Source organism: Euprymna scolopes, chromosome 46, assembly GCF_053919585.1.
Source record: "Euprymna scolopes isolate OS-2025 chromosome 46, ASM5391958v1, whole genome shotgun sequence".
Taxonomy (NCBI): Eukaryota; Metazoa; Mollusca; class Cephalopoda; order Sepiida; family Sepiolidae; genus Euprymna; species Euprymna scolopes.
In genome coordinates this window covers 41,720,071-41,735,833 of record NC_136527.1, presented here as the reverse complement: position 1 = coordinate 41,735,833, position 15,763 = coordinate 41,720,071, and the positions used below count along the sequence as shown (strand labels likewise).

General features: G+C 31.5%; 1 protein-coding gene across 1 annotated transcript; it reads right to left on the bottom strand.

Moving 5' to 3' along the window:
* Window positions 1–554: 554 nt before the first annotated feature.
* LOC145270509 (uncharacterized) lies at window positions 555–10,006 on the bottom strand. The gene is made up of 2 exons (XM_080126164.1): window positions 9,892–10,006; window positions 555–2,024 (listed from the first exon to the last, which is right to left on the bottom strand). Exon 2 carries the CDS (start codon window positions 1,843–1,845, stop codon window positions 856–858), a length of 990 nt encoding a protein of 329 aa, XP_079982290.1. The 5' UTR covers window positions 1,846–2,024; window positions 9,892–10,006; the 3' UTR covers window positions 555–855.
* Window positions 10,007–15,763: the final 5,757 nt, after the last annotated feature.

Below are 15,763 nucleotides of genomic sequence, written 5' to 3'. Positions count from 1 at the left end.
TAGAGAATTGTGTATAACATGTCCAACTGCTGTTCCCATGATTTACTGCAGCATTCATTATTCAACATGTTATAGATCGTCATGTGGATATACACATTCCATTGCATAATAGCCAGAACCCGACAGCTCGATAACAAATGGCTCATCCTTACTATTTCTGTGTATTTCAAACGGATATAGTCCTGGTAAATGAATCCAGAAAATACTTGTCACAATATTCTTTGGTCCATTTTTCCAATTCTCTGTAATGGGAGTTCTGGAGTATTTTTTAACAACTCCTGTAAGGTGATTTCCGGAGCAGACTTGTTTCATAATTCTGTCATATTTGTAAAATAGGCTAAATTTAAATGGTTGGCCACTTGCGTAAAAGAGGTTTTTCTTCTGCCTCGTTTCATAAGGCTGCAATACAATGTTGAGACATGGATATTGGAAGATCATAAAATACGGTTTCTTGTATGTTTTCATATAATGCATCAAATCTTACATCTGTGCGAACAATTTTAATTTTCTTATCTTTTAGCAGCCACGCTATAAATTTTACCTCTCTTCAAAACAAGAACCATATATTAAACAACAATGTGTTTTTTCTCTGTTTTAATTTTCTCATCACTTTGTTTTTGATGATAATGGAGCATTTTACTGGATGCCAAACATTCTCCCATTAATTTAGTTGCTCCAACCGAAACATCTTTTAAGATTCTAACAACCCCGTTTGTATATATTTTGCACTTTGTTAACTGAGTATATTCGCCAGATAGTTTTCGAATTTTTTTTCATTAGCCTGGTTTCTCCTATCATGAGAGGTATGATTGATACATTCGTAAGATTCCAGTTTCTTTTTATATCGTACATAAGTCATTGGTATTTTGTAATTTCCTCCCTCTCTGCTCTGTAAAGGCAAGCATCATTAGAATTGCTACTACATTGGATATTATGACTCAACAAATTTGACTTCCTTGCAAATAAAGAATCACATACTTCACAAGAATATGGTTTGTCTCCCGTGTGTGTTTTCATATGACGCAACAAATTGGACTTCTGTGCAAAAGACGAACAACATACTTCACAAGAATGTGGTTTGAATCCCGTATGTGTTGTCATATGACTCAACAAAGTTGACTTATGTGCAAAAGAGGAACCACATACTTCACATACATGTGGCTTTTCACCTGTATGTTTTTTCATATGACTCAACAAATTTGACTTCCATACAAAAGAAGAACCACATACTTCACAAGAATGTGGTTTCTCTCCAGTATGTGTTTTCATATGATGCAATAAATTTGACTTCCATGCAAAATCAGAACCACATACTTCACATAAATGTGGTTTGTCACCTGTATGTGTTTTCATATGAGACAACAAACTCGACTTCTGTGTAAAAGAAGAACCACATACTTCACAAGAATATGGTTTGTCTCCCGTATGTGTTTTCGTATGATCTAACAAATGTGACTTCCGTGTAAAAGAAGAACCACATACTTCACAAGAATGTGGTTTGAATCCCGTATGTGTTGTTATATGACTCAACAAAGTTGACTTATATGCAAAAGAGGAACCACATACTTCACAAGAATGTGGTTTGTCACCTGTATGTGTTTTCATATGAGACAACAAACTCGACTTCTGTGTAAAAGAAGAACCACATACTTCACAAGAATGTGGTTTCTCTCCCGTATGTGTTGTCATATGACGCAACAAATGTGATTTCCATATAAAAGAAGAACCACATACTTCACAAGAATATGCTTTGTCACCCATGTGTGTTTTCATATGGTCCAACAAATGTGACTTCCGTGCAAAAGAAGAACCACATACGTCACAAGAATGTTGTTTGTCAGCCATGTTAGATATATTCCACAAAATATATATGCAATGTAGTGTATGATGATAACCAGGCTAGTATATTTTTACTTAAGAAAATCTATGTAAAGAAATGTAAAATTATTTTAAACCTTTTTAAGTCACCAATGAAGAAAGCTCCTTCTCATCCATTAATTAATTTCTTTTCATTGTTGCAAATTCTGAAAATATAAAATAAATTTGAAAAAAATATTTAATTTGGTTAACTTGAATTTCTCATTTTGATTTTCATTAAAAATATCCAAAACACCTATTATTAATGAAAAAGAAAATTAGTAATGATTCATATTATTTCATTCTTCACAATACTGTTATCATCTTGGTGTTATTTTCACGTTTCTATTTTTTGTTTTTAATAAAAAATATCCAAACCATCTAATATTAATGAAAATTAAAAAAAAAGAAAACTGTATAGTTTCATGCAATACTGGTCAGTCAACAAAATTAATGTGTTTCTAATATCAAATATTTAATTAAAAATATTTAGTTTTCTTCATTTTAGAGATGAGGATTGATTATTCATATTATTTGGATTCTTCAGAATACTGTTCTCATCTTGGGTGTTATTTTTACAACGTTTCTATGTTACCTCCGATCTTGCTTAGGTGTATTTGTCATACCTGGGACCCTTTCTCTTGAACTAAGAAATATTACAGAATTCTCAATGGAATCCTTTATTTAGTACATGAGTGCAGCATGTTTTCGTATTGTTAGTGATGACTGGTAAAAAAGCCTTATTAAAAATTCGTTTTTCAATTTTACTGATCTTTTCCAAGTACTCTAAAGTAGCACGCGTCCTAGCAGTACAAAGTTTAGAACATTAGCAGACAATCTTAGTACGAACTTATTAACATTTTGGTTTCTAGACGTTATCACTATATATATATATATATATATATATATATATATATATATATATATATGGCACCAAAAGAGTTCGCACTTATTTTTTTCAAAAGCTGCAAAGTTAAGCTAAATTGAATGTTCAAGTATAAAAAAAAATACCTCATTTGTGTCATCTTTTATTCGTCTATAATTTGACTTTTAATTGAAGTATCCTAGTCTTCACGTCTATTTTAAAATAACCTTAAATTGAGAAGACATAAAGAAAATCGGCACTATGGAAAATTGTATTTTAATATAATTTTAGAATATTACTGCAACACAAATACAACAAGAACACAATGAACAAGTTAATATTTAGTAGTATAGTCCTTCTGCAATTTGACAACCTGCAATATTTTGGGCTTCAGCAGCAATATTTTGGGCATTACTTTAATTAGTCTTCAGCAGAAACTCTGGTGAAAGGGCATCGCATTTCACTTTCATTTTTGTCCAAAATTCTTCCTGATTTGAAATATTTACATTGTGTACCTGTAGCTTGGTGTACTCTCATGTTTTTGAAAGGATTGAGGCCTGGAGATTGTGCAGGCTAATTCAAACATGGATTATCATGCCCTTCAAGTAACTTCTTGACACTGTCAGTTGCCTTAATGGAAGCATTATCCTACATAAACATAAGATTATCATCCAACTTTCGACCAAAGTAGGGTAGAAACTGCTCAATCAACATATTAATATAATTGGTCGAACGAATTCGACTTTTCAAGCGAACTATAGGCACTAATACTGAACCTCAACCACCTTGTAGCGTTAATACTGTGCACCGAGGATTACATTCTTCGTCCTCCTTTCCACTGAGGTAGTGTTTTCAATCAGTGCCTTGCATATTGGATTTTCGTTCATTGCTAAACATCACTATCGAGTGATATGAAGTGTTATGATCATCAAAGCATCTGACGGAATCCATTCTTTACAGAAATGATTGACTTGCATCTTGCAAGTCTCACAAATTAAATTCCTTCAATCTGTTCTTAACTGTAGAAAGAGAAAATTTTTAACAAGATTACACTGATATTGAATTTGTGAAACCGTTTTAAATCTGTTTCTGACGTTGCTATCTATAGCATTGTCTTCCCTGTAAAAAGTAATTCTAGGAGGACCAGATTAAGATGCATCACAAACAAGGCATCTGAACTAGGCATCATGTTGTCTAATCTGGAACAGAAACAATTACGATTAGAGATGCTTTGTTGCCTAAAAGGTGGTATTTTAAGCTGGTTTAAAGCTCATTTGTTTCCTTAAGACATTAATTACTTTTCACTGTTCTTCACAATCTATAATTATTTACGTCATCCTATAAGGGTTAATGGTTTCCCTTTTCCATCCATATATATTCTGCCATAATTGATTTTTAAATCTTTTCACATATTACAGCTTTTCAATGTTTTTATAATCTTACTGTTAGTGAATGACATGGCTCACATTTATGTAATTTTCCACATTTACATGGAATCTCGTAGTCATGATTTTCCATAAGCGACGGTACATGCACGTTCTTGGAGAGTCAAATTACCCTTGAATACTCTCGTGTCTAGCTCTCTGGTGGAAGGTTTCTCTTAAATTTTCCACCTCATTTTGATATGTATTGTTATTAGTACAGCTTGATGATGTAGGAAACAAACTATTATATTGTTTAGATTATACAGATTGTAAGAATTGACTATTTAAAGATATTAAGAAATATTTGGGTGTTATGAAAATCTTTTAATGATGTTAAACACACATGGCATCACATGACTTGGAAAGTAAAAGCGACAAGAAATTAATTCCTTGATATAGCGTGAAGGTGCACACATGCAAACGCCCGCTTTACAGTCGGGTGAGCACTAAAAAGCAGATCCTATATATAGCCAATGACAGCGGAACAAATATTTCATTTGTTGAAGTTTTTGACCAGTTATCCTAACAAATATAAAAGGAGCGTGAATGACCTGTAAACATACGATAAAGAAGAGTCCTGTGATGTTGATGAAAACAAAAAATAAAACAATAAAGTACGTGACATTCCATTTCTTAAATCCTCCTGTTTCTGCTCGAAAAAAACCCAACAACAAATATATATAAGATAAAAACAATACCAACCAGTCACATTGAGAACGGGTTGTCAAATAAGCTAAGTGTAGAGTGGCTTGTAACATTACTGTGATTATTATGCTTGATGGAGAAAAGAATTAAATCCACGAGAGGCTAGGCAGTCAGCTTAATAAACTTAGTGAAATGCAGACAAGATGGTCGACTATAGAAAAAGAAGCATACACGATACACCTAATAATTACACGATACACTTAATAATTACACGATACACTATGCCCTTAATAAGTTGAATAGATATTTTCATAGTATGAAGGTCACCATCTATACAAATCACATACCTCTAGAATATTTATTCAATATAAACTCGCCTATACAGAATAGGAAAATACAGACGTGGGCTTTGAAGAAGGAACATGTTTGTGTGGATCTGTTGTTATGCACCGTGGATTTGAGCAGAGACAACAACGTTCCCTGGTAGAAATAGATGGTAAGAATTACTAGGTAGGTGAAATAAACTCGGATCATTTTGATTCAATAGAGTTTGCATCATATTAGAAGATTAACGGCTCACCAGTATCGCATGAACATCATACATTATTGGTTTTTTTACTTAGTAAGGAAACAAGAGGAATTAAGGCAATTTTTACATTTATAGATGCAGATGAAGAATGGTAAATTGTCTAAAATTAGTTTTTGCAACTCGACGACGAAACATTGTTAAGGTTATATGTACCACAGCATATGGTCACAAAACACACACACACATATATATGTTACATAAGCCAAAAAATTTATGACCATGTTTATTTAAGGAGTTGAATGATATTTCCGCCCCTACCTTACCGTTTTGCGTAACCAGTACATAGTGATGTTCATCAATATGAAGAGTGGTTTGCCGAAGGATTTTACAATCTCTTACAAAAAGGCTGAAACTGTGGTTCTTGGATGCAATTTTCCTCAGATTCAGGACACCACTCCAGTTGTTAACAGATAATGTGTCCAAAAATGTTAACAAATTGAAGAAGGCATTGTAGGACCTCACATCATTTAATCACCATAAAGCAACGGCAAATTAGAACGTTTTACTGAAAAGTTTGGAACAATGAACAGTCATGGGATATTTACATTAACGAAATGTTGGCAGCTGTCAGATTCAATGTGAGTGAAATGACAAAATTCTCACCATGCTCTCCAATAGATACATACTTGCCATTATATAATATATTAATGACTTCTAAAGTATACTAGGGTGATGAGCAACAAAAGATCGCTCTACAAGAGATGCATAGATCTTTTACATTGGTAAGGAACAACATTGCGAAAGCTAAGAAAAACTGATAGAGAATTTGAATGAGAAATAAAAGTTCATAGATGTTAAGACTGGAGAAAAACAGTCGCGTCTCGTATTAAAGATCCATCAATCAAGGAACGTGAAAGACCGTTAAGAAAGGCTGCATTAGCTGCTCTGAGTTGGATAGCGATTCATCCATGGAACAACTGATATCCCAATATTGAGTCGACATCAATGGGAATGACCGGATGAGGAGTCTAACATACCATTGACGGAGACGAGAGTCATGACACAGCTTAGCATAATTACTAAACTTGTAAATAGTTTGGATTTTAGTCATCCCCTATTTGCATCACTTGCAGATCTCAAAGACAAAATTAGGATTTGTTTACAAAGTTCTAAAGTATGTTCAGTGTTTAGAAGTGGGGAAGAGGAACAAGTGAGAGGGAATATTTTAGCTTTATTTTAGTCTTAATTTCTGTTTTTAAAAGAATATTCCTTTTCATGGTTCGTTACATGCAAGATAGTTTGGAAGATCATTGCAAACAAAGGGAAGAGGAACAAGTGAGAGGGAATAGTTTAGTCTGGATAAAGAATATTCCTTTTCATGGTTCGTTACATGCAGGATACTTTGGAGGATGATTGTGGCTAACAATTTCGACAAAGTCTGCAAAATGTTAAGAATGAGTAAAAAAGATTATAAATTTTATTATTAACTTGAGCAGTATGCACGCACGGTAGTCATCGAGTGTCATCTACTGATGTTAATTTTAAATTACCATGTGGTTACCATCAGATGGTTTCCGCCATGCATCAGGTGTTCCCAATATTACATTTTTATACATAACGAAGTGTACAAATTTTTTCTGGTTGATAAAAATGTACTAATGCTATTGTGTTGCTTAAGAATATCAATAGCATATCCCATAGAATATTGGACTATTTTAACAGTGATCATATCATTCTCCGTATATCTATAATGGGTGTCAATTTTAAAGTTTTGTAAAAGTAGTCATGTATTTTAATTAGAACCGAAGATATTTGGTCAATTTTCATTTTTGATCGCATATTCTTAATTTTCTCTCCGTCTCTTGTTCTTTCTTTTTGACGAAAGCCATTAAACCTATGTAGGCATAAAGTTGGCTGTGAACAGATGGAGGAAAAACAAAGAATTTTTGTTAGTTTCTCATGATTTGAGGGGGATTTTTTTTGTTGCTAACAGTAATCATGTATTTTCTTGTTTTTAATCACATAATTTTGGTGATGGCTAATAAAAGTGAAATATGAAAGGAATCAACATTTGCATCCCTAACACGTATCATATACTCTTAGACTCCAACCATAACCTTAACACGTTTCATATAGCCTTAGACTCCAACCATAACCTTAACACAATTCATATACCATTAAACTTCAACCATAACCTTAACACGTTTTATATACAATTAGACTCCAACCATAACATTAACATGTTTCATATACCTTTAGACTCCAACCATAACCTTAACACGTTTCATATACCATTAGACTCCAACCATAACGTTAACACTAGGATCAATCATACAGCTTTCATGACATTCAGTGAGTAACTCGATTGCAAGGATCATTTGGATTATTTGGACTATTGTTTTCATCTTAATTGGGTATTTTTTTAAATGTTTGCACAATAAATAACATTCAAGATGAGAACAGTAGTCTTAATAATCTAAATAATACAAAGAATCATTCCTCATCTAAAAAAATTCAGAACCGTAATATTGTAATTTGTTTAAAAATGATGATTATTTTTTTATTTAATAAAAATTATTTGTAAAGTTTGTTTAATGTATTTTTGAGAAAACTTAAAAATACAACATAAGTTTCTTTAATTATCGGCATTCTTTAAACAAACGAACAGAAAATTTGATAACTGCATTTCCAAATAAATTAGCTGGAAAACTCTTTGGTATACTTACGTGTATACACAATTTCTAATAAATCGATCCCTAATATTGAACCCACTAGACGAGAATACAAACATGTAATTAAAGATAGGAGAAAACGACAACTAATATTTAAAAAGTTTTTAAAAAAATCTAAATTCATAAAAGTGGCTGAAAAGTCAATGTTTTCAAAATGGGGGATCGATTTACTAGAATTTTGAATTAGAAACAGAGCACAACTTAAAAATTGTAAATAATGGGGGCACGGTGAAATTTTTTTTGAAAATCTGGGTGATTAGTGATTAGTTGTATGCTCCTGTGTACTACAGGAGCATACAACTTCCATGCATGCGTCGAACATTTTGTTTTTTACTTTAAACCAGTGAAAATCATTAAAAATTCCTATTTTTTATTGTAAACTATAAAGAAGTTGTACTTGTCAATGTCTAGAATCTTTCAACCACCTCCTCCAAAAAACGTATTTTATGATTACCACTGTTATAAGTTTTCAGGGGTGCTGAAAACGAATATATGCTTTAACAGTGGCACAGAGAAATAATTTTCATGATATGAAAAGTGTACATTTTTTAAAAAGTGGGGTTTCACTTTTCATCATAAATTTAACGCAAAATGAACACCCATTTTATGGCAACGTAGTGAGTGGAGATAAACATTTTGTTTTTTAAATTTCATCTTTCAATAAAGCCCGAGGAAATTAAGAACAGAAAAAAGAGAAAAATCTGCATACAGATACATGTCATTCCTTATGTTATCAGTGGTGAACATTTCTGCATGTGTAAACATATGTATATTTTTGCTGCAGAGTAGTTTTTTGATTATTAAACAGTGTAATTCCTGATGTTATCATTGGTGACCAATTCTTTACATTGTATAATATTCGGAAAACGACTTGTTTGTAACAAATTTTAATGGGATATTTGTTTTCAGCATACAAAAAAAACTATAGAAATCGTCATGTTAAAAGTGATTATTAAGGTCAAAAGTAAGTAACAATTTACCAAAACGGCTCAGGCAGCCCCCCCCCCAAATTATCACCGTGTGGCCTGAAAGTGTGTGCTTATTTAGTGCTAGTGCACTTATTGATCCACGCTATTTTTAAAATGTATTTTCAAGTTTAATTAAAGTTTTATATCGTTTTTTTTAATTAAATTACAGTTTGATATCGTTTTCTATTAAATTACAGAATAGGTACAAAACACCTTCTTCTCCCCATGTTAAGAATGGCTTTCTAAAAATAACATTATTATTTCAGCATGGATCAATAAGTGTACTAGTACCGCTCATTTTACATTAAATTTATATATAAAAAAAGGAAGTGATTCCCACTTTTGGAAAAAGTCATTTTCTCATATTTTGAAGTATATATTCGTTTTCAGCACACTCGAAAAACTATAAAAAGGTTATATTGTAAATATTTTTTTTACGTCAGATTCTAGACATTGATCGTTGTTTTTCTTTATGTTTAAGTATTGAAAATAAAATAATAGATTAATGATAATAATCCACTGAGAAAATCGAAAAAAAAAAAAAAGGATGAAGACAAAAACCAAGAGATTTATTTATTTATTTTTTTCCTTTGGTAAAAAAAAACAAAAAAAACATTAGTTTAAAATATTTAAAATTAATAAAGTTACTTTTTTCTTTCGTAAAAAATAAAGAAGTTGTTTTGTTTTGTTTTTCTACATTTAAGTCAATATTGAAAACAAAAAAAACAATCAACAGCGAAAAAATTTTCAACAATGAATCAACATTTTCATTAGGATTATTCGTTTAGTAAATGTAGTTATCTCCCTTACATTTTTAACGTATTCTGCAAATGCGCAAAAATTGATACTAAATTCATGTATTAATACTTACGTTTTTGTTTTATGATCTGCTTTCGATTATCTGTTTTATAAAGGAAACGATTTTTCAAATGTGATTGACTTTACAAATTCAACTTAACATTCAAGATGATGAACGGAAAAGCAAGTTCGCAGAAAACAAAATTGAAGATGAAAAAAAAAAAAAATCATTTCGAAATAGAGCCAATCTATTCGCCGAATAGACTATTCGGTGAATATCACAGATAAATTAGTATTATTTTATTTAACATTTTAATATTTACATGAGAGAGAACAGATTACAAGCTTCATCTTTTTAATAATTCCCTAATTCGTTTCACGTGCAATTTAATTGCGGAAACTGATAGTTTTGAAAGCCGCCTTTTCGTATTTTTATTTATTTATTTTTTTGTATCGATTTCCGATTATTTTTTGATTGTGTTTAAAAGATTAATCTGAAGTTAATCTATACGAGAAAAAATTAATTTAAGAGATTAAATGTAAAAAAATTCAGGTGAATAAAAAATTAGAATGGAAACTGTAATCACGTTGGAAAAAACTGACAAATTCATCTAAATTAAGAAGTTAAATAAATTCCTTGTAAAACCAAAAAATCCCTTGAAAAATAAATACTAGTTTTCTGTGACTATTTCAAAGATAATTAGTAAAATAAAAGGTAATATAGTTCGTCTAAAAGTTTTATCAAGAAGCAGAACTTGAAGTAACAACAAAAACATGAAATCCTATCCTTCGGAAACGAAACGAAACTTCTTCCGTTTTATTTATTTATTTATTTATTTATTTTTTAAATACTTCAATAATTAGTTTGATATTCTGTATCTTCACTTTTCACCACAAAAAAAAAAAAAAAAAAAAAAAAATACAGTAGAAGCAGAACTTGAAGTAACAACAAAAACATGAAATCATATCCCATGGAAACGAAACGAAACAAAACGTCTTCCGTTTTTTTTTCTTCTGTATCTTCACTTTTCACCGTAACAAAAAATAAAGTAGAAAAATATTTTCTAATAAAAAAAATTACTAGTTGCATTCAAAATAATTACAAATAATTCACTGTTTTGGGGAGTTTTGTTGCTAACAAACAAACAAAAAAAAGTGACGCAGCAAGATAAGTTACTCTTCTACCTACCTGGATAAGTTATGCATTTTAATGTTTTTATTCGTTTAGATAAGCTACTCTTCTACCTACCTGGATAAGTTACATATTTTAATGCTTTTATTCAGTTCGATAAGTTATTCTTCTACCTACCTGGATAAGTTATGTATTTTAATGTTTTTATTCGGTTCGATAAGTTACTCTTCTACCTACCTGGATAAGTTATGTATTTTAATGTTTTTATTCAGTTCGATAAGCTACTCTTCCACCTACCTCGATAAGTTATGTATTTTAATGCTTTTATTCAGTTCGATAAGTTATTCTTCTACCTACCTGGATAAGTTATGTATTTTAATGCTTTTATTCGGTTCGATAAGCTACTCTTCCACCTACCTGGATCAGTTATGTATTTTAATGAATTTTTATTCGGTACAAAAATCGCCTATGAAGCATGAAACATGCGAAAAAGTATTTGATTTAAGAGAAAATGTATCCATTATAAGGCTTCGATAGTTCGAACTGTGTTGTCTCCTTATTTATAAAATGTATAAAAGAATAAAACCCTAGAAAACAAGTTTTTGAAACTAGGTTTTGTATTGGTCTACCAGGTTACAATTACGAAATAACACCCCCCTCCAAAAATTTCCAGAACCCCCGCCGAAAACGTGGCCATAATGTGTGTGTTCATTCTTAGTTAAATAATTATAGAAAAGTGGTCCCCAACTTTTTTGAAACTATAATTTCTTCATACCTTAGAAACTATTTGTTTCCTTGAATTTTAAATCTTATTTGCGTTTTTATGTTTTAATGGTAATTTGAAAGGATTTTTTTGAGGGTTGAAGATACTGTACCTTTACCTCATTTTATTTGTTTTGTTTTGTTTTTTTTTCTGAGTGATAATTATTATCGAAATGAAACCAAACAGTTTTATTTGTTTTTATTTTGGTGGACCTCCGAAACCAATAAATCGTGCTATATTTACCCCCTCCAAACTGAAGATACTGTAAGAAATTCTGTAGAAATAGCAAACTTTTTATTGGACGGTTTCTCTGCCCACAGAATTATTTTAACCAATCAAATTGCATGTTATAACTAACTGCCGAGAAAAGCAACCAAATTCCCTTTTCAGATCAGCATCCGAGAAGACGCAGCATTGGAAACACATGGATTCTCATTCGAATCGAAGCAGCGGAAATACTTTGCTGCTTCAAGGCGTTTTAAATGCCCAAACGTTGAGCAGAATATTATCATTTTAAGTAGGACGAATTTATATTTGCACGCTTGTGCCACAATTTACTGTCTGTCAAAACGAAATTAAGGTCTACGCTTTGACCTGCCTTGTCGGCCATTGAACTAACTCTACAGGACGCATCGTGGATGCCCAGCTAGCAGTATCCAGCTTGGAAGTCACCTCAACTTCTCCAACCTGTGCACTACTTTGTCAGCGGTAATTCAACCCAGCCTTTATCGAAAATAAACTATTATTCCCTTCGGGAATGTTACCAGCCCATAGTGGCAGATAGTTGAAGATGACACATCTTTTGCAACATTGACCTATTTTATTTTAATAAGATTTACGTTGAAGTCTTAAGACGAGCTTATTGTAATTTCTGTAATTTCTGTTTGGTTTTCTTCCATTATGCCAGGGGCAAAACCTTGTGAGTGAAAATCTCACAATGCAGAAGAAAATAATTAAAACTAATTATTGCAGTAATTGAAAAAAAAAATGGAAGCAGTTTCATTTCGTTCCCGCAGAAGAAGATTTCATGTTTTCGTTTTTACATCAAGTTCTGCCTTTTGATACAACTTTGAAAAGATATATTTTTCGTAAAAAAAAAACAACTGAATTACGCTCTCTCCTTTGGCGACAGATTTAGTTTCGCACAGCAAGATACAATTTCTGCAGAAGCCCCAAAATGTCAAAAATTCCATTTTATTTGAAAATTTATAAAACAATTGAACCATTATTCATGCTGTATTTTTTAAAATTATGTAATTTTATTTTAAAATTTATAAAACAATTGAACCATTATTTATGCTGTATTTTTTAAAATTATGTAATTTTATTTTAAAATTTATAATAAAATTGAACCATTATTTATGCTGTATTTTTAAAAATTATGTAATTTTATTTTCTTGTATAAAATGTTCTTTTTAATTACTTACGTTTTTACACGATGACTCGATTTATTCTCAAACTTTCTGTAACGATAAATTAAATTAATCCTGAAAGTAAAAGTGCATTTTAAATGTGAAAAAAAAGTCAATTAAAATCACTGATTACAATTTATTTATTGAAAAAATAACCAAAACCAATTTTTTAATAATTAAAGATAATATTTCGATTGAGATGCATATCTTGTCTGTTTCCTTTTTTTTTTTTTTTTTACAAAATGGCGCATCCGTATTTGTCTGAATTGGTCATTATTAAAAATAATACAATTTCTTTTCAATTATTTTACGTAGTCATTTAAAAAAAAAATTTTTTTCAGGATTATAAAAAATTCTGACGCTGATGTTTACACCATCATACATACAAGACAAATAATATTACATTGGAAATCATTAAAACCACATTAAATATTTTTTAATATTATTTTTTGTGAAAATATTGAATGGATACTGCTTATCGTTATGTTCATGAAATATAAAAAATATGTTTGTTAACATCTACAATGTTTTATGTTTATATAAAAAAATGCAAACAGAAATTCTTTTTTGGTCTTAAACCTTTAACTTTAGCAGAGGTGTTTTTGTTTACAAAAAGTTGCACTTCTGGAGTATACAGACGGCGGCCATTGTTAGCGGGCGAAAACTCCAATTTCTAAAACGACAAATAAGTAACAAACAATTTTTTCTCCGGACAGAAATATATATATATATATATATATATATATATATATATATATATATATATATATATATATATATATATATATTTGAAAAGCAAAACATTTATTGTATAAAAATGTATCAATATTTTTTTTTAATTCTGCGTTAGAAATATAATTTTAATGAGACAATTTTATAACGAAAGCAACATAGGATTTTTATAAAGTATTTTTTTTTTGCTTTTTCGAAAAAATAAATAATTTAAATGAAATATTTATTTTCAAATTCAAGCAACATTGAAGGGTCGACAAAAGATACGAGTTATTGACCCCTGTTTTCTGACCGAGAAGTGCCGCCTGGCGACAGTTTAGTGAAATTTACAAAAAAAGTGGCCACCGTCCGTATACTGCAGAAGTGCAATACATTTTCACTAAAATTTTAAATAATAATAATAATTTCAGTTTATTCTGTGCTGATTAATAAATACTGAAAATTTCATTAATTATGAATGTTTAAATGAAGGGAGGGGGTCAAAATGTTTATGCATTTTGGGGATCGGCCATTCATTTTGCCCGTACCTGAGTTTAACTAATCTGATCCCACCATCGGATTACAGTTTTCTGCTAATAAAGTTCTCTCCATTTTTCCACATTCTTTTCATAGCTCCCCTATCCCACAAACACTTCACCGAGCAAGCAATTGCTACATATATAATGGTTCAGTTGCGCCACTAGTAAAATAACAAGAACACTAAAAACAAAGGATATATGTTGATAAATACTTAAAAATACAAAGGAGATAAGTACATTTACTAAGCGAATACTCATAATAATGAAGAGAATTTGGGACGCTGAAAACGTACATAACTTATTAGATTTTTTTTATTTAAATCTATTTTGTTCAGCGATGAACAAAATAAGTTTCTTCTAAAACTTCATCATTTGTGATGTCATCCTGAAATAATATCAAAATAGTTTATACTTAGCTACGAGAAATATTGAAGCACAAAACCACCCTACAACCACCTTACGTATCCACCAGTGTACACAATTGTTGTGGTACAATGTCCTATCGCAGACTGTGAATAAAATGGCTGACTTGGATGTTTTTATTGTTGCAACACTCCTGATGACACCCACAACTTTTCACAGCGCAGCAACGCAGCAGCCATCATCGACATGGTTGTTGCAAGAGTCGAGAAAGTGAAGCGACCTACTGTATCCCTTGCTGGTTCAAGTGAAGAATGGTCCTACCTTATCAGTAGATCGAGAGACTATATTGCTGCAACCAAAATTGCAGGAAAGGATGTCATCATGCAACTGCTAGAATGCTGCGATGAATCCCTACGCAAGATTCTGACTCGCACTGCAAGCGGCTCAGTAACTAACAAACCAGAAGCAGATGTGCTGAAAGCAATACGAGTCCTCATAGTCAGAGGAGAACACCATGGTGTCACGTGTTACTATACACAACGTGCATCAGAATCGTGATGAAACAATGTGCTCCTTTGGTGCTCGTCACCGGGGACAAGCTGGAATGTGCAAATTTATCATCAAGTGTTTTAATGTCAACAAAGAGGTGAACAACACAGACACCTTCAAGATGTACTCATTCATGGCATTGAGAACACAGGTATTCAGCTGGACCTCTTTGGTGACAAAAACCAAGTCAGTCTCTAGAGCATGTTTTTAAATTCACCGAAGCTAAAGAAGCCGGAAAATGCTCAGCATCCCAACTTCATGCCAGTACAATGATACTCGTAACACTAATACGACAGACAGCTCTGAAACTGTGGAAAGACTGGACATGGCAGAAAGTCCGAAGAAAGGAGTGTCCCGCCTATGGTCACGTATGCAAAGGATGCGTTCGTAAAAATTACTACGAAAGTGTGTGCCACAACAAAAACAGAAAGAAACGTCAACCACAAACATCGTCAAAATCATGCACTAAACATGAA